The following is a 19,950-nucleotide window of genomic DNA, read 5'->3' as shown; positions in this document are numbered from 1 at the left end:
AGCTGTAATCACCCTAAGGGCCTAAGAAAGCACCAGGTGTAAGTGTTCCTGTCAACAGCTACCTGGCAGGATTTGTTTCTGCTATTCTGTCCCCTTTCTGCCCTCTTTCTCCTGGCCTCTGAGCTGCCCTGGGGCTGGAAAGGCCCTTACTGCTACTAACCATACTCCTCTGCCAGAAAGGCCAAGCAAAGCCAAAGTGTCACAGCTCCCTGCTGTCCTTGTGTCTGTGAATCCAATTGCTGTTTTAGCTGGAAAAGACTTTTGTGAGTGAGCAATACACATAACTCATGTAACTGAGCCAAGTCTGTGCCGCTAAAGAGATACAAACTCATCCCAACCCAGAGAGCTCCGAGGGCCCAGGAGGAGTGGGTGTGCATGGTTGTATTTTTAATGCCAGCCCAAAAGTAGGCTGTAAAGTTGATAAATATGAAGGATGATGCCTGAAGTCAAGAAAATAAAGAGTTCTAAGACATTTTTGCTTCCACCTGAAACTGTGGAGATCCCCTTAGACTCCAGCCTCAGGGTGGTTTCCAGCTCTCTCCCTGTAAAACAGCAGAGGCCAGCTTCTAGCGACACACAGCATGAGAGCCAACCACGGGCCCAGGCGATAAGTTGGTAACACAGAGGCAAGAGACAATTAGGGAGGATTTTCAGAGTGCTTCGGGGCCTGCAGCTGTAAGACTCCCGTGGACAGCACAGCGGGGTTGTGCCTGCATTTCTCTCCTTCACACAGCTCTAAAAATATAAGCAATCACCTCTTGGCTGACTTCAGGAATCCAGTTGCCTATCTGTGGTTCTTCACAGCACCTGACATTATTAACTGCCCCTAGGAGTGTGCTGGCATTCTGAAATGGCACAAATCCGCATGTTCTGTTATTTCTTTTTGCCCTTACTAAATTGGAAAATTGACCACGTCTTCTATCAAAACCAAAAGAAATTTCCTGCTGAGCACTATTAGATGAATTTTTTGATTTTGTTTGATTTGTTCATGCAGAGGTGGGTCCTTGTGTGTTGAAGGTTTGCTCTCTCAGAGAACAAGTCATATAGTTATCTTTAGGATTACTAAGACAGATGCAAATGTGTGACGATGATCAAGACAGATAAAAAAATGAAAACAATGCAATGCAATAGAAAGCAGATGTCAAAAGGAAAAGAAAACTATAAGAAATTCCAGCTGATGAAATCGAGGTGGCGATAGGAAAAGAAAAAGGAGAACTGCCTGTGATTTTAGAGAGATACCCACAGTGCCCAGGTCAGAGGCCCCTCACTGGTGCCAGCCCTATGCTTTCAGGGTTACATAAGGTTCTTTTACTTCATTGCCCTTTTGTACGATGTTCTAAACTGCAAGTACTCCTGCAATTCAATTTTATTTTTTTCTTAAGAGAAGGATCTTGCTATGTTGCCTTGCTGGTCTTGAACACCTGGGCTAGAGGGATCTTCTTGCCTCAGTCTCCCAAAGTGCTGACATCACAGGTGTGAGCCACTGTGCCTGGCCTTGCTCTGGGAATTCAATTTGGTAGCGCTCCTCAAAGTGTTTACGATCATGAGATTCAAGAGGAATTTTTAAGTCATGGCCTCTGACCTCAAGAAGATAACACTCTGGGTTACAATTTTTTAATGAGTTTATATATTATGTCTGTGGTAAATCTGTTCATGCTGCTCTAAGCTCACTCCTCCGCCCACGACCTCGGCTCTGTCTTCCAGCGAATGAGTTCCCTGGGCGCTGTCGTGAATGAAGGAAACGAGAGGGGTCAGGATTCCACGTCTGCAGTGCTTAAGGTATTTACAAAGGAATGATGGTTTTAGAAGTATTTCTTTTGTTGAAGTTTCTTAAACTGTTTTAATAGATCCCATAATAGTGTGGCACAAAGGCTTTGCTCCTGTCGCATCCCCTCCCCCAGGAGCTTTCCAACATTATTTCCAACATTATTTCCCTTCATTCTCCTGCATAAACTTTGTTCTAGCTACACATGAACGTGCGGTAACTTACGATCCCCACCCTGTGCATTTGCCCACCCTTTTCTTCTACTTGAAGAACCCAAAGAGACTTGGATCCCCCCAGACTCATCCAAATTCCATTTCCTTGGCAGCCAGCCTTTAAAGCCATCTCTAACTTTCCCAGGTATTCCTAAGAACCTTTAAAGTTATTATTATTGCTAAAAATCATCACAAATACCACTAGATAACAAGCACCATCCTCCCAGTGAGAGCAACCACTATCTTCTGAGCACTGTTCAGCTTTCCACACTCAGCCATGCTTCACATGCACGATTTGTTACACCGTCCTCTCAGCAACCCGAAGGTCGGTGCCATTATTGTCCTCATTTTCCAGGGAGGGAAAGGCTGACAGAGATTCAACATCTTTCCCAGCGATACCTGCTAAGAGGCTAAGAATTACTGTCAGTAGAACCAATTTAGCTTTTAATCATGAAGTGATCATTCGTGTCTCTTGAATTGCTATTTATCAAACAGTTATTCAAATAATTTAAATGTAGCATGTGGGCATGTGGTTTCAGTAAAAAGCAAAATTGAAGTTTGAAATACAAAATGTACTTTTCTTTCAGCATTGCATAGTCTAAATGAGGAAACCGATCATAGAATCTCAGCTCATATGTTAATACTGGCTATGTGACCTGGTCTAAATTACCTTCTTTAAGCCTTTGTTTCTCTATATGTAAAATAGCAAGAATAACAGTCCCTACCTTGCAGGGATGTTGTAAGGATTAAATGAAATAACCCAATCCCACATGATCAACACTTTACGGAACATCAGAGTTCCTGCTGTCATTTTTACTGTGATACACAGGGAGACACACATTCTGGATAGATGGATGCTCTTGAATGGCGAATAAATAAATAGAAGACTTCCAATGTCATGAGGTGGGCTCAAATCATAAACTATTTTTGACATTATCAATTTTCTAAATAAAATTTTTCTTACAATGTTTTATAATCTATTATATAATGAGGTATATTCTGATGAAATCAAATTCCTTTTTATATCTAAACGCCTCTATATAAGATTTTTCTTGCAAACATTTTCAAATGACCACTTAATAAGCATGTATTCTATTTTACCCATTTTACCTACTGTTATGGTAGAATCTTAGCAGTTAATTTTATTCCTGGAATAGTTGATACTATGCAGTACCCCCGGCACTAGGATACCCTAGTCTAGCAATCATTGTTGAAACAAAAATCTCCTGAAAAATCTTTCTGGAGGTAATAAACTGGTCATGATTTTACCAATTTTCTCCCTAAGTGTCACATGTCAAATTAAATACTATCTATCTAGGGGAGTGGCCCCCTTTCTGCAATGCTTGACTATGTCACCACCTTATAATGGGAGTTTGGTGTTGCCCCAAAGTGTTCCAAAACATTAGCTACTCAACAAAATGTAACTAACTGATCGATTTTATAGCTACATCACATTTACACACATCTATATATTTGAGGTCTTATTGCCTAATTAGATAATTCAGTTGGTAGCTCAGTAAATGCGGCCTATGACATGATCTGGCTTCTGAACAGATGGAATAATTGGCAATTAGAGAAACACTGTTAACTAATTTCAGGGACTTGCTATGAAGATCTAAAGCTAAGAGTGTTTGTGTAAAATAATCTTAAATCACATGCAATGATGGCACTTTTGCTTTATTTTGACAGGGTCTCTGTAGCCTGGCCACAATGCAGGGATGTGATCATGGCTCACTGTAAGGCCAGATTCCTGGGCTGACGGGACGCTCCTGCCTTAACCTCCAAGTAGCTCAAACTGTAGGCATATGCCACCATATCTGGCTAATTTTTCTTATTTTGTGTAGAGACAGGTCTTGCTATGTTGCTCAGGCTGGTCACAAACTCCTGGGCTCAAGTGATCCTCTCACCTCGGCCTTCCAAAGTGCTGAGATTACAGTCATGAGACACCATGTCCGGCCGATTATGGTATTGTATTAGGGAATGAAGAAAGGCAGCTAATATTACTATACATCTATTATGTGCTGAAATTTTTCAATTTTCCTTTTTTGTCGTTGATTTCTATAGATGCCTCATGAAGTAAATAGTACTGCCCCCATTTCGGAGAAATTAAATAATTTATCTATAATCAGAAAACTAAAAATAAGTAGGACAAGATTTATATTTTCAGGCATTTTTGACTCACTATTTGATGGTACTTTTCACACTAAAAAGAACATTATTAAAATATTTGCTGAGAAAAAACTGTGAGATAGAATTGATTTATTCTGAAGGACTGAGATAGTACTTCCGAGATCTATCTACCTATAGAAGGTATAAAAAAAGCTCAGTTTACATTTGAACTCAGGCCATTGAAGTTGTCTTCAGTAGAACTGTAACTGACACGTTCCCACGGGTATTCTGGGAAGGGGGTCTGGTGGAGTGGGACCTTTACCAGCCTGTCTGTGCCGATAGTCCGCTTCTCCTATTGGTTTATTCCAGTTTTGTGAAAAGCTCATATGGTCACTCTGAGGCTAGAATATCATTTATGAATCTCAATTTTCTCTCTCTTTTCTTTTTTGAGACAGTCTCACTCTGTCACCCTGGGTAGAGTGCCCTGGTAGAGTGTTGCTGGCTCACAGCAACCTCAAACACTTGGGCTCAAGCGATCCTCTTGTCTCAGCCTCTCAAGTAGCTGGGACTACAGGCACCCATCACCATACCCACCTAGTGTTTCTATTTTTGGTAGCAATGAAATCTCATTCTTGCTCAGGCTGGTCTCCTGAGCTCAGGCGATCCACCTGCCTCGGCTTCCCAGAGTGCTAGGTTTACAGGTGTGAGCCACTGCATCCAGCCACGAATTTCCATTTTCAACTGATGCATTATAGATTCTCTTATTCATCTCTTCTCGCCTTTTTAAAATTTTGGTATACAAGATACAAAGTGCACCTCATCAGCTGACCAAAGATGTGTGCACAGGCTTCCTTATCACAGAGCTTTCAGGATGCCTTGTGAGGACGTCTTAAAGACATCCACTAAATATCTGATGAATTGCAGTGGTTCTTATCTTCATTTATTAACATGATTCAGTTTATGTTAAAATGTGTTAGATATTTGTAGAAATTATTGAGATTTTTGTTGCTGGCCCTGATGGATACTTTAGATCACATTAATCTTAAGTACAACTGTGTAAAGGAAGAGAAAAAATACTTTCAGACACATGTACATAATAACAAAACAATAACAAGACCAAAACAAGAATAACAAAGCAGGGGGTGGAAGGCATCAGAGAGCATCAGAGCAGCCTGTACATGCCAAGATCCTGGAGAGGAGCAAAACTCATTTTGTGGGAACCACTATATTTGATGCTGTTTTGTTTTGTTTTTGAATTTCTTCCTCTTTGGGGGAATTTTCCAGTATTCAGTGAGATGCCTAGAGGCTGAACAGAAAATTGCAGTCTGGGATTTGCGGCAACTTGGCTAGGTTGGGGAGACCAAAAACAGGGTTGACGCTGACCAAGGCAACCAAGACTTGAGGCGCTGAGATTCTAAAGAAAAAGAAAAATGTGGAGGCATTTGGTGTTTCTGAAGCGCCTGTGCATGAGATGAAAGGCTGAGAAAACTAAGCAGAAAGTAGTGGATCTGAGGCTGACAGCTGAGCAGGGAATCCAAATCTCATGGTGCTCAGACCAGAGACGAGGCCATGGGCTTTCAGATAACACAGTAGACTTCTATTCCCTTCACTTGGGTCCTCTAAACAAACTTTCAGTTTCTCTTTCCAAAAAGAGAGGGAAAACTATAAATAGATAATCTTCCACAAAGCCTGAAACTCAGCTTCTACTGGATCAAAGTTAGCTGCCCATATTCCACTTGTCTTCCAAAAGAAAATTAAATTCTATTTAGAGCAAGAAATTTGAATTTATTTCTATCCAGAGCTTGCACATGACTGCCAGATAGGGCGATTAGCCTCACCCTGCAAGGCTTTTGTCTCCTGCTCACGGTGTTTGCTTAATGCTTTCATTAAGGAGAAAGTCGGTGCTCTCAGGTGCTACAGTCCCCACCAATCCCTACTGCCTCACAACAAGCTGATTTCAGCCATGTAAGCTAGTTGCTTGAGCCGGAAGGCCTTTGCTACAAATTTGAAATCATATACCAAGGACTGAGATAGTAGACATGGAGGAGGCAGAAGATTTGCATGAAGGAAATAGCTCTCAGTGATTGGGGTTGCTGCTGGGAGACCTTGGCAAAGAGAAGATCTTAAGTTTACAATCTCATCTCTTTTGCCTCTTTACTTTTCTTTATACTGCTATGAGAGAAACATTTGTTTTGTTCATTTATTCATTTATAATACTTTGCATTTACAAAACATTGCATAAGTTACAAATTTTATACATACGTTTTTATACAATTCTTAGGACAAAACTTAGGGCCAGATTCAGCACCTCTGGAAAATATTATAGATCACTCCAGCTGCTTGGTAGAATAGAGGTTGCTGGACTCCTAACTGTGTGCTCATTCCATTGACTCGGAAAGCTCTACATGAAAGAATGTGACTGTAAAACATGCTTCTGAGTCTTTATAAAAAAATGTATTCTTCCCTCCCCAACATTTGAGTAATGCAAGAGATAAGAAATAAAATTTGATCCTGGAAAAATGATAAATTAACACTAAGGCAAAGAATCTATTTAATTATATTAATTTATTTATTTGAGACAGAGTCTCACTCAGTCACCCTGGGTAGAGTGCCATGGCGTCATAGCTCACAGCAACCTCAAACTCTTGGACTTAAGAGATCCTCTTGCCTCTTAAGGAGCTGGGACTATAGGCGCCGACCACAACACCCAGCTATTTTTAGTACTTTTAAAGAAGCAATGGAGTCTCACTCTTGCTCAGGCTGGTCTCCAACTCCTGAGCTCAGGTAATCCACTTGCCCTGGCCTCTCACAGCGCTAGGATTACAGTTGTGAGCCACTGCCCTCGTCAAAGCAACCAGTCCTAAATGTTACTGCTTATTTAAAGGAAGTCTGCATCTTGCTTGCTTAGACTCTTGTAGGTTTCCTAACGCAAGTGTTTTCTTGCTACATCTTTCCCCAGATAAGGTAAAGGCTGCTGGGCCAGGAAAGGCACAGTACATATTTAAAAATGAAACAGATGTGGTCATGGAGGGCCCAGGAAAAAACTCGGAAATAGGAAACAAATCAAAACCAAAACAAAACATGGGGGAAGAAACAAAAGACAGGGTAGACTAGAGCAGGAGACCCAGGCACCTGTTTTGGAAGGATGGGGCCAGTTGCAGAAGGACTAGTGTCCAAGCTCCTCATAACTAAAACTATCTCTGTGGAAGATGTTTACTGGCGGATCAGACCCTGACATTTCTCATTACAAAATCCAGATCAAAAAGAGGTGACATTACAGTCAGTCTGAGGAGGCACCGTTAGACACTGTCATTCATTGTCAATGGAGTAAGAAGTTTATTGCTCAGAAACACAAAGATCTTCACCAGCCCAGATGCTGCTGAGCTGAGGGCAGAGTGGTGTGACCTGATGGAGAAAATCTCAGTGTACCTCCTGTCTCCGCTTCTGTGTGTTTATTTGTGAAGTTAGATAAATCGTCCAGGGAGGTTTTGAAGAGCACACGAGGCATTCATTAGTCTCTCTGAATCTCACTCTACAAAACAAATGTAGTGATTTTTTTTTTTTTCACTAAACTTGACATGGTTCTGGGACAAATCAATAGGAGCATCCCAACCTCCCCTGGCTTCTACATGTTTATTCCAGGGTTTTCTGGGAAGGCTGCTTTTTCATTCTTCATGAATAGTTCATGTGCTACTCTCCAATGGAAACAAAGTGACATTTCTTATTACTGCTGGCTGTTGGAAAGCAATTGCAAAGGGAGTGCCTTGAAACAATTAGTCCTCTGTAACTGATTATTTAACAATGTGTATTTCCCAAGAGCTGTTTATCTTCAAAAGGAAGCAGCCAAGACTAAATATATACTGTATCTAAGCAGACACCTGCACCGAACCCCTCTGGCTGCTAAGTGGGAAAGCTCACACAAGAAAATGAAGGAAGGGTTATTAATTTGTTTCTGTACTCCCTTTGGGATGGGATCTGTATTTTTTCATGAGCAAAGAAATATGTTCCATTTCTTATGATACCCCAAGGACTGTTTTTATTTGGGAAAATCTCTTCCTAAAAGATAGCTTTAGTTTTAAAACTGAAATTCAACATTCACCAACAAGAGATACATGCAAAACGAGGAAAAAGAAAGGAGAGTGAAAGGGAGGGAGGGAGAGAGACAGCAAGCCAGAGAGAGGCACAGAAAGAAAACACTGTGTTTTCGTAGAAAAATGCTTTGTGTTCAGGGCCACCAAGGGACGATAAAAAAATAAGTGGAAGACGCTGTTCCCACCTTTGAGTCACTTATTTCCCAACCATTTAGCAGTTTGAGACACGAAGCTAGAAATGAAAATGAGTTTGACCAACTGATCCTTAAGTGTGAATATGGGCTGTATATTTTTAGCTACAAATTCCATGTTGTAACTCCCTTCTCTGAAATAGGGGATGATTCAAAGATGGCCAGGGAACATCTCGAGACCAGATGCTTGCACGAACGAACATGTACTAAGTCAGCTACAGAGCGACAGTCAAAAAAGACTCTGGAGAATACAGTCTCATGACCAGCATACTGAGATGTATCACATCCCAATACTGTGTGAAGCTCTGCTCCCTTGCCAGCCTATGCATTCCAAGAAGAATACATTTCAGCTTTTGGAATGCTGCTTCTATGCATATCAACCCTCTCCAAAAATGTATTTTCTAGCTGCTCCAAGAAGCTCCTGCCCATTACTGCTGGCTACCCTTGGAATCTTGTGTGGGATTCTCTACTTGTGGGAAGATTGTCAGTCAGTGAAATTCTGACACAGTCAATGTGAGAGACTCCTAAAAGAAAACCTGAAATAACTGCTATATGTCAGTCTGAATCTGAGTTGATTAGATTAAAAATAGAAAAATACTTTTCCACACAATTACAGCTAGGAGTGATATGGGAAATATTTACTAATGAGTGTGGTGTAGACAGCACCCATCAGAGTAGCTGTGCAGCTGGGACTGCAGCAGCATCCTGCAGGTTCCCTGTCTAGCCAAGTAGAAGCCTTTTTAGCTGCTGGATGTCTGGAGATGCTTCTAACTTTAAGGGCTGGAAGCCTGGACACATGCAAGGGGTTCGACAGTAGCAATTTTCAATATGTCAACAATTAATAGGGTTCTACCAGTGTTTTCTAGCTGATTAACAGCCTGGTGATTATTCTCATACAAATTTTTAATATATCTTGGACTAAACAGTTTAAGAAACTTAACTATCTATGAGAATTAGCACAGACCCACTTACAAACATAACTCATTTTTTAAAAAAATAGAAGTGAATGGCTCAATGGAATAGGGAATTAAAAGAACATTAAACATAATGTATTATGACTTCTTGAGGGTAATTCAGAGACATTTTGTGAGGTGATGTGTCACAAGCACAGCCATAATAGACTAATCTCACACTGATGGCGTTTCCTGGTCTTTGGAGAATAGCTGTTCTCAGCTTTGTCCAATGAAGAAGAAAATTTTGAAAGTTTGCACAGTGGACATTTGTTACTCTGGCCTGCCTGGCACTACTGCCCACTGCTATTTGGAAGAACAGCCTTTTTTCTGCTGGGAATCCCCTTCCATGGGTCTCTATGAGATGATCTCCACTCCTTCCACTCCTGTACTCTGTTTATGATCCCAACTGGCCAGAGTACCTGTCATCACGTAATTGGTTCTTGGCTGGGAAAAGACCCAAGGTGAAGCCATTGAGTCTTCCATAGGACTTTCTTACTGAGGAATGAGCTCCTTGCTCTGACGCTGGAAAGCGGAGAGGAAGTGAGGCTTGCACTGTGGCAGCCACCACGCTCCATGCATCCATAAAGCCCCAAAGAGAGACAGATCCCTAGGGCCTTTGCCTTGGGAATTTAGGCTCTCTAGCCAAGTAAATATAAAACTACTTTTTTCTTTTTTGAAGTGGTCATGGGTGTTGACAAAAGCAGATAAAGAAATACAAAGGCCAGTGAAAATAAAAATAACCACTAAGTCTGCATGGAGTGTACCTGGAAGAGGTTATGACTCTACAGCCATGTTGCATGGAAATGCCTACATTGAAGACCTGGGGCAATTATACTTTGTGAACCCAAATAAACCGTAGAGAAATGATATTCCCCCAGCTTTTCTTACGAGGCATTGCTTTCAGAACTCCTTCTCTGAGCACCTGGTACCAGGAACGTGCCGTGTGCGAGGTTCTAAACCAGAGGGACACTAACGGTCACGGCTGCTTCGATTCCTCAGCGGAAGAGACCAGGACTTCTTTTCTGTCTCCCAGTGAAGTACGACACAATACTCAACAGGTCCCCTTTATTTTCAAACCTCCGCAGGAGTGCGATGACTTTTCCCTGTGTCTCTGTTTGATAGGTTACGCAGGCTGCCACTATATCTGAAGGTTTACATCTGCTGAGTTCCTGCCGCCCGGCTCCGTCACACCTGCAAGTTGCCCAGCTTCCACTGAGCCCACCGATCTCTCTCTGAGCCACGTGTTTCTCAACCACCTTCCAACACAGTTTATCTACCTTCTGCCTAGAATCTGCTCCGTACCTATTCTTACTTTTTACCACTAGCTTTCCCATTACTGTCAACAACTGGCCTTGCTTCTTGCCTTTGAGAGAAAAGAGAGGGTGCTGCTAACCTGCAAGCGTGCAAATACCAATGTCGCCACACTTCCCGCGCCGGAGTAGCTTTTCATACCCACCAAGCATTTCTTCTTTCTACAGCCCCAGAGAAAGAAACCCCTCTTCCCTCAGATAAGCCCCCCGTCCATTCTTCCCGCCTAGTCCTTGATCTCACCGTGACAATGAATCTTTCCTGCACTTGCCATTTCTCCTTTGTTGATTCTTGTCACACGTAAAGAAAACAAAAGCAAAAAACTCTCCTTTGAACCAATCAACCTCACTTCCTTCGCTATTTCTTCCTTTCTCTTTCCGTTCTCCATTTCACTTCTTTTTTCCCAGACAGCGATCCCCAGACCAGCTAAATCTGCATCACCTGGAAACTTCTTCCATTTTGACTCGCTGTATGGGAAACTCTGGGAGTTGCGGGGCCTCACGGTCTCCCTTCAGAGCCCGCAGTACGGTTTGGGAGCGGCTGCTCTAGGCCACGTTGCTCCTGGGTTCTCACCCTTCTGAACTGTTCCAAGCACTTGACAGATTTAGGCATCGCTGCCTTTTGAAGCTTTCCTTTCTACCTGCAGCTGCAAACTCCATCCTGCTTCTCTTCCCAGCTCTCTGATAACTCCTCAGTGATCTCCTTCACTAGCCCTATCTCTACACCCGCTCACTGAAACACTGGCATACAGCGTCTACCAGCGTCTCCCAAATGTCACCAACTTCACGGCATGTGAAGACCTGGATCTCCGTTTTAAGTAAAGGTTATCAGTTTTCAGCCATTTATTCAATCCAGGAATTTCTAAAGGCTCCTTTCTTATATTCTACACGCCTATACTCAACGGGGCAACCAGATTTCATTAATATTATCTTATGCCCTTGAATAAAAGGAATTACTATTATTAAAATGATGATACTGCCCAATGCGGTCCACAGGTTCAAAGCAACTGCTATCAAAATACCAATAAAATTTCTCATGGAAATGGAAAAAAATCCTAAAATTCATAAGGAGCTACAAAAGGCTTGCGATAATTAAAGCATTCCTGAGCAAAGAGAACAAAGCTGGAAGCCAGGCACATGCCGTCCAGCTCCTGGGAAGGCTGAGGTGGGAGGATCACTCGGCCAAGGAGTTAGAGGGCAGCCTGCGCAACATGGGAGACCTCATCTCAAAGAAAAGAAAAGAAGAGGAAGAAGGAAAGAAAGAAAAAAAAATAACAAAGCTGAAAGCATATTCCAGACTTCAAAATATACTGCCAAGCTATAGCAGCATGGTACCCCGGAAACAGCATGGTACTAAGTGAAGTGGCATCACAGCTCACAGCAACCTCAGACTCTTGGGCTTAAGTGATTCTCTTGCCTCAGCCTCCCAAGTAGCTGGGACTACAGGTACCCGCCACATTGCTCTGCTATTTGTTGTTGTTGTTGTTGTTGTTGTAGTTATCACTTGTTTAGCAGGCCCAGGCTGGGTTCAAACTGCCAGCCCCAGTGTATGTGGCTGGCACCCTAGCCACTGAGCTACAGGTGCCAAGCCAATCCAACTGATTTTTTTTACAAAGGTACCAACAACACTCACTGAGGAAAGGGCAATCTCTTCAATAAATGGTGCTGGGAAATCTGGATATTCATATGTAGATGAATGAAACCAGGCCCCCACCTCTTGCCTATACAAAAATAGACACAAAGTGAACAAAGGCCTAAATGTAAGATTCCAAAATGTAAAAGTAGTAGAAGAAAACAGGGAAAATTCCTTTTTTTCCTGAGACAGAGTCTTACTCTGTTGCCCTCGTAGAGTGCTGTAGCATCACAGCTCACAGCAACCTCAAACTCTTGGGCTCAAGCGATCCTCTTGCCTGAGCCTCCCGAGTAGCTGGGACAACAAGCACCCGCCATAATGCCTGGCTATTTGTTTTAGAGACAGGTTCTCACAATTGCTCAAGCTGTTGTCCTACTCCAGAGCTCATGTAATCCACCTGCCTCAGCCTCCCCGAGTGCCAGGATTAGGGGAAATTTTTTTTTTTTTTGCAGTTTTTGGCCGGGGCTGGGTTTGAATCCTCTACCTCCAGCATATGGGGCCAGCACCCTACTCCTTTGAGCCACAGGCACTACCCAGGGGGAAATTTTTTAGTATACTTGGCTTACGAAAAGAATTTATGAGTAAGACGTCCAAAGCACAGGCCACCAAAGCAAAAATAAACCAATGGGATTATGTCAAAGTACAAAGCTTCTCACAGCAAGGGAAATAATCAGCAGCGTGAAGAAGACAGTCTACAGAGTGGGAGAAAATACTGGTGAACTGTACACCCAACAGTGTACAGTTTGAGGGATTAAAATTCACAGGACACAAGAAACTCAAATGTCTCAACAGCAAAAAACAATCTGGTAAAAAATGGGCAAATGGGCAGCCCCTGGGACTCAAAGGAGGCGGCGATTCAAACCCAGCTCCCGCCAAAAGCTGCAACAACAACAACAAAAGGCAAATGAACTGAACAGATATTTCTCAAAAGAAGACATACGAATGTCCAAACAAAATCTGAAAAAACTGCTCACTATCTCTAACCATTAAGGAAATGCAAACTAGACACTGTGGGCTCTCACTGCACCCCTGTGAGGATGCCTTTTATCAAAAAGACGCAACACAAGGATTTGACAATGATGCAGAGGAAGGGGGATTCTCATGCACTGCTGGTAGGAATGTGAACCAGCCCCACCACTGTGGAGAACGGTCGGTTCCTCAGAAAACTACCAATATAACTACTGAGTATCCACCAACCCCAGTACGGCGTTTATCCACAGGAAAGAAAATCAGTCTATGACATCTGCACCCCCCATACAGTATTGGCAATAGCCAAACATGAAATCAACTAACAGCACATGAATGGATAAAGAAAATGTGTAGACACACACATAGAATACTATTCGGCCATAAAAAATGAAATTCTGTCATTCAGGGCAACAGGGATGGACCTGCAGGACATTAGATTAAGTGACATAAGCCAGGAATAGAGAGTTAAAAACCATATGTTTTCACTCACGCATGAAAGCTAAAAAAAGTTGATCTCGTGCAAATAAAAGATGAGCAGAAGATCCTAGAGCCTGGAGAGCTGGGAAGAGTGGACAGGAAAAGATTTATTAAACCAGACAGAAGCAGAGCCAGAGAGGCGCAGTCAGTGCTGCTGTGCTACAGTATGACCGCAGGTAACAGTAATATGCTACAAAGTTTCAAATGCTAGGAGGAAAATACTGAATGCTCCCAACACCAAGAACAAACCTTTGAGAGGATGGATATGCTAATTACCCTGATCAGGTCACCACACAACATACGCATCAAAACATCACTGTCTCCCACAAATATGGGAGAAATAGAATTCATATTTTTGTCTGTAACAACTATCAAATCTGTCACCTTTTTTTTTTTGAGACAGAGGCTCACTCTGCCATACTAGTGTGCAGTAGCTGGGCTGGTGTCAGCCTAGCTCACAGCAACCTCACATTCCTGGGCTCAAGCAATCCTCCTGCCTCAGCCTCCTAGAGTGCTAGGATTACAAGCATGAGCCACAAGGCCTGCCTGTTACCTACTCTTTATTCCCAGGCACACTGCCAGAGTATCTGTAGTTTGGAATATAACAATACTACCCTCCCATAGATGCTCTTTTTTTTCCAATATCTACTGCTAAACATTTCCAGTTAGCCTTCTCAAGAGTAGGTACCAGTATGCTAACATCATTCAAGATAAAAAAAATTAAAAACTGACAAAATTTAAAAAAACAAATCAGAACAAAACAAACCAGAAACACAACTCTGAGTGCTTTCCATTGCTGAGAGGCTGAGTTTAGCTTTCTGAGCATGGGAAGTTGGCATTTAAGCAAACGACCTTCTCTGTCTTTTCTCCCACCACTTTTTTCTGATTGTGAGAACTTTCTTCTTCCCTCCAAACCCCTTGCTTAATCTAGGCAGAGTCAATCACTTTCCTTTTTTGTAGTCTTGGTTAATAGTTTTCTTGCCTGAAATACTCATCTCTAACCACACCTCTGTCATTTATTAGATAAACATGAAAAGTGTCACAGACTCAGGGACAGGTAATCAGGGGTCCTCAAACTTTTTAAATGGGGCCAGTTCACTGTCCCTCAGACCATTGGAGGGCCAGACTGCCGGCCCTGGGATGAGTTGGCTGCTAAGCAGGACAAGCAGCAGTAACAAAAACGCCCGGCAGGCCGAATAACTGTCCTCGGTGTGCCGCATGTGGCCCGCAGGCTGTAGTCTGAGGACGCCTGCGTAAAATGAATGAATGGCGTATATCAGGTCTGCTCAGGGTTTGAAAATTGCTGCCATGCCAATATTGCCTTCAAAGAAAAGTCAGAAACTCAAGTTTTTAATGAGAATTTTTTCAATTTTAAAAGTTTGCAATAAATATTAAGAAAACTAAAATGTTCTTTTGCATACCAGTGTGTGTCTGCCAAATGAAATACACTTGTAGGCTATCCGTCTGGGCATTGATCTTAGTTCCACTAAGGCCCTGGGGATCCAAAGGTGACCAAGAGAGGATCTGTGACCAGGCTCACCTTTGGGCTCAGCTCAAAGCCAGGAGTAAACAGGAACTTACCTCACTCTCATAATGCTGTTTACATGGCACCTGCCACAGAATTTTCTTAGAGCTCATTGTTTACTCCTTAAATCATCAGATCCTGGAGAGGCAGGGCTGTCTTTTTCCACCCTGGTGTTGGCAGTGCTATCACTCTGCTATTAGGTGCTTGATTTTAACCATGTCCATAGAGAGGTGTCTGTATCAGCTTGCATCGACTTGATTCTAAAGCTTTAGTTATTTTGTATTTTCCTCTGTCTAAACTGATAACACGCTTTATCAATTTTTTATTTATGCTTTTTTTATTGATAGCACCATGTAAGCTATGATCTAACTAAAAAATGTCTTCTAAAGTGCAAACCTAAAAAGGCCTGAGTCTACTTCAATTGTACTCTATGACCCTAAATACATGTCTGTATGTATATGCACACACATACGTTGTACACATGCGCTCCTTGCAAGATGATAGCTAAAATAAAGATTATTTAGAGACACTTTTGGTAAATTTAAGAAGTAATTTTAGACTAGGACAGACCTTTCCACTTTAGGAAATGAGGAAAATGTGTTCATTTGTCCCTTTGTTAATTTCAGAGCGCAACGTTTTTCCACTTAACAAAAGCACTAAAAGCATCAGCTTTAGTTTTTGCTACAGTTATATAATTTCTAGTTATACTCCAAGCGTGCTCACAAAACTAACTGAAGCTGGGCACTGCTGGGCGTGGGGATGTCAATCATTTTCAGTGAACCAAACACTGTCCTTTCACTAAGCACCAGGCTGAAGAGGGGACTATTTAAAAATCGGTATCTCTTTCACTCCTCAGTTGATCTAATTTCTAGATAGAGCCACGGCCCAAATATGTGTATAGATCATACATGTCCGGCTTCCACAAATTTTGTAAACATCCATCCTGCTGAAAAAAAAAATTATGGGTTTGGTAGTTGTTAAAATGAAAGTGTCTTCCTCATCTGTAAAATAAACAAGTTAGATTCTCAGCTGTATTTCGAATGTCGAATATTTAGCCCCCTATCATTTATTTCACAACTCTGGTAACACTGTGTGCACTAGTTCACCTGTGTGTACAGGGATGCTTGAATCTTGAATACTGAAATTCCATTCTTTGTACTCATTAGGATAAGGTGTGCTTATCGCAACCAAACTGGAAGGCTTACCTGCAGACTGTTGAAAATGACAAAAAGCACCAACATCCAGAAGTGTCTGTAGGCCATGTGCAGTCCTCCCCAAAGCCACGTCATAGAAATCAGGGCAAACAGATATAAAATCAGAGGAATTTCTAGAGATTAAAAAAAAAAAGGTTTTGAGCTTCAGAATACTACATAGTCACAAATTACTTTTGGCTCATTTCTGTGGTGCTCTAAATACCCATTTTGAAAGAACAACCTTGGAAATCACATTCTTATGCCAGAGAAGAGAAGGCACATTGCTGAGTCCATCTTCTTTTCTGCTTTGCAAATGGAGCTGCTGGTAGGCCTGGGATAGGGATGGAGGGCTTTCCTCTCCTCCACTGCCACCTGCTGGAATGTTCAGAAAGTACCACAAACAACCACGGTGTTGCATAAATCTTGAGAGGGTTCCACCAGAAAATGGAAGGCAGTAGTGTGCTCCAGAAGTTAATGTATTCGGACAAGGCACTTAAAAAATATCAAGCATATAAAATTTTCTCTGTGTGATGGAAAAACATGTGCTCACCTCCCTTTTCTAAGAAGACACCAAAATTTATTGCCAAGGTTAACGGCAAAGAGGAAGTGACTGACTGACTTTGATCAACTAAGCTTACTCCACCCATTTTAATGTTCTCATGCGATTGTTTCAATGGATTTCTTCAGGATCAAGGGTCATTACCCTTTCCACTTGTCTATTTTGAATTTTCTTTGGATTTCAGAACAATATCCTGTAGAAGCAATTTTAGTATTTAAATGACAAGTTATTTAAGATTTAGAAAGTGAATCAGATCTTTGCAGCCACAAGTAAACACATTTTTAAGCAGCTGAAAGACATCAGGACAGAATTCATTCTGTCCTATTAGTGAAGATGCTTGGTGTGGTCACTTGATTATGACAGAGGCTGCACAGATACCCCCCCCCCCAATAAAGTTAGCCTTTTCCTTTTTCTGTAGTTGCTAAGTATCTTGTGTGGCACTACTTTGATACTATGCAAATGTATTTTCCTTCTCAAATGTTTGATTTATCCATTTGTTTTCTTTTATACTAGGGACTTACAGATTCCTACTTTATTTAGTGGGTTCTTATCCATTACTATCATTATTTATTTCTGGCCCAAACTGTCCTTTGTGGGAACCCCTTTAAGATGGTTTCTGTGCCTTTTGCTACGTCCTCATTAGTCTGTTAGCACCTGCTTGCTTTTTGGCCCAGGATATTTCAAACTTTCTCTGCCCCAGGCCTGGTTTCTTTTAGAAAAGAAACCAGATCTCTGGTTGGGTATGGCCATTGCTGTTGCTGTTCCTAAGCTCTCCCAGTAGGTAGAATTGGAAGATGCATGTTTGTGTGCACACACACACGTGCACACACAAACACACTCTCACCTATTTTTCTGTATCTATCGCCACGTAATGAAAATCATTAGTTCACACCACCACTTCTAATTCTGCCCCAACACCACAGGGTTAATTCTAGTTCTCTCCCTTTGCATGTTTGTAACCCTTCTCTGCTGGTGAGGAATCCGTCTCTCCTTATTCCTAATTCCTAATATACTCACCTATGTAATCACACCCACCGCAGTCATCCCTTCCCTTGCCCAAATGGGCTCCCAAACTCAGTTGGTGTCTGACAGTCACGGAGTGCAGCTCACCCTCCCGTGGCAGCCTCTTCCCAGACGGGGCCAGACACCCCGGGCTCGCCTACCTGGCTTTGTACCAACTAATGGCTTCAGGATGGAAGTGTGTGAGAAGGGAAAAGAAAAGAAAAAAGACAAAGGCAAGAGAGAAGGAGACTGTGCTGATGTCCTGCTCAGATACACCCTTAATCAAAATGTGTACAAATTGTCTTGAGTTTTTATTACAACAGCACAAAGAAAGTAAGACTAATATAAGGAAAGGCTTATACAGATGAATAATTTCTTTGTCATTAATGCTTTGCTGCAGGACAGGGGAGAATCTATTAAAATTTATTTAGTTGTTATAAAATTTCATTTTTGTTCAGTGAAATCATGCAATTTGATAAAGGGCCAAGACGCTAATTTTTACTTCTGAAAAGACACCGTAAGTTTTAGAAAACTGCTTAAGCTATGCTCAAAAATTCCTCAAAGATTAGGTATCAAGTCTTGCAATTACATTCTCTGCTTCTATTGTGTAAGAACAAAATTCTATTTATGGCTCTGTGCAGAGTACAAAGGGACCTGCATATTTTGTATGAACAACGAGGAACCCAATTTTCAAAACTTGGCCTGCATGTTCCTCTGCGAGCCCAGAGCAGAAGAGCAAGTGCTGTGCGTGGACAGAGCTCCACGGGGAGCCAGAGGATTATCCCAGGGCTGGCAGGAAACTCCCTGTGCCCACGTCTTTCTGGAATTACGCTGAAAAGTGTGGTAACTTGGCACCCCCCCAGACCAGGAACCCTGCAAGGAAAAAGCTAGTCATAAATAACTCAGTGTGCTTAGCAAGAGATCCCAGCCTGGTTTCCCAGCAGTACAACAATGATTAAGACATGGTTTCAGGTAGAAGAAACATATCCAGAGGCACATCCTGATTTTGTGGGCCTGAAGCCTATAAAATCTGGAGCAGCAGGCACCCTACAGTCCCAGCTAGTTGGGAGGCTGAGGCAAGAGAATCACTTATGACCAAGAGTTTGAGTTTGCTGTGAGCTGTTGACGCCATGGCACTTTACCAAGGGCAACATAATGAGACTCTGTCTCCAAAAAAAAAAAGAAAGAAAGAAAGAAAGAAATCAATGTTTCATTTAATGAAAATCACTTCAGTTTTTATTTCCTAAGCTGTCACTCCACATTTGGTAAACTACTACTAACTTCTCAGATGTGGAGAAATGGGAACCCCTGCATCTTACTGGCGGGGTGTAAAATGGTGCGGCTGTCATGGAAAACAATTTGCTGGTACCTTCAAAAGTCAAGCGTAGAATTACTACATGGTACAACCATCCCATTTCTAGATCTAGACCCCAAACAATGGACAGGAAGGATCAAACAGGTGCTTGTACAACAGTGTTCACGGCCGCATCATTCACAATGGCCAGACATGAAAAGCATAAATATTGTGTAATTCCACTTACATGAGGTGCTTAGAATGGTCAAGTTCATAGAGAAAGAAAGTAGAAGAGAAGCTGCCAGGGGCTAGCAGGAGGGAAGAATATCGAGTTATTATTTAACGAATACAGAGTTTCTGTTTGGGATCAGGTAAAAGTTCTGGAAATATTGACAGTGATGATGGTTGCACAATGTTGCGAACAGACTTAATGAAATGGAACTGCACACTTAAGAGGGTTAGAATATTAAATTTTATGTTATGTCTATTTTGCTACAGTTAAGACAAAAAGAACAGAGACTGTGCTAAGGTAGTCAGGCTTGTGTCAGGAGGAAGTTTCCTACTATAGGGAGGGAAAAAACTCAAAGTACTTAAATTATATACTTTAATTAACAAGGAGTCACTAATATGAAAAACAAAGTAGTTTGAAAAGGTTTTAGGGAAAGAAATT

The 19,950-nt window shown here is 41.9% G+C and overlaps 1 protein-coding gene across 1 annotated transcript in view; it reads right to left on the bottom strand.

The window, feature by feature from the left end:
* Positions 1–19,950, bottom strand: part of ADGRV1 (adhesion G protein-coupled receptor V1) — a 552,089-nt gene that overhangs the window by 38,325 nt on the left and 493,814 nt on the right. The window contains exon 87 of the mRNA XM_012802802.2: positions 16,438–16,559. Coding sequence (XP_012658256.2) covers positions 16,438–16,559 — 122 coding nt within the window. The remainder of the gene's footprint in view (positions 1–16,437; positions 16,560–19,950) is intronic.

Source organism: Otolemur garnettii, unplaced genomic scaffold (genome assembly GCF_000181295.1).
Source record: "Otolemur garnettii isolate 467f Iridium unplaced genomic scaffold, OtoGar3 scaffold00017, whole genome shotgun sequence".
NCBI lineage: Eukaryota > Metazoa > Chordata > Mammalia > Primates > Galagidae > Otolemur > Otolemur garnettii.
The sequence above is the reverse complement of the archived record's forward strand: the minus strand, read 5'-3'. Positions and strand labels throughout refer to the sequence as shown.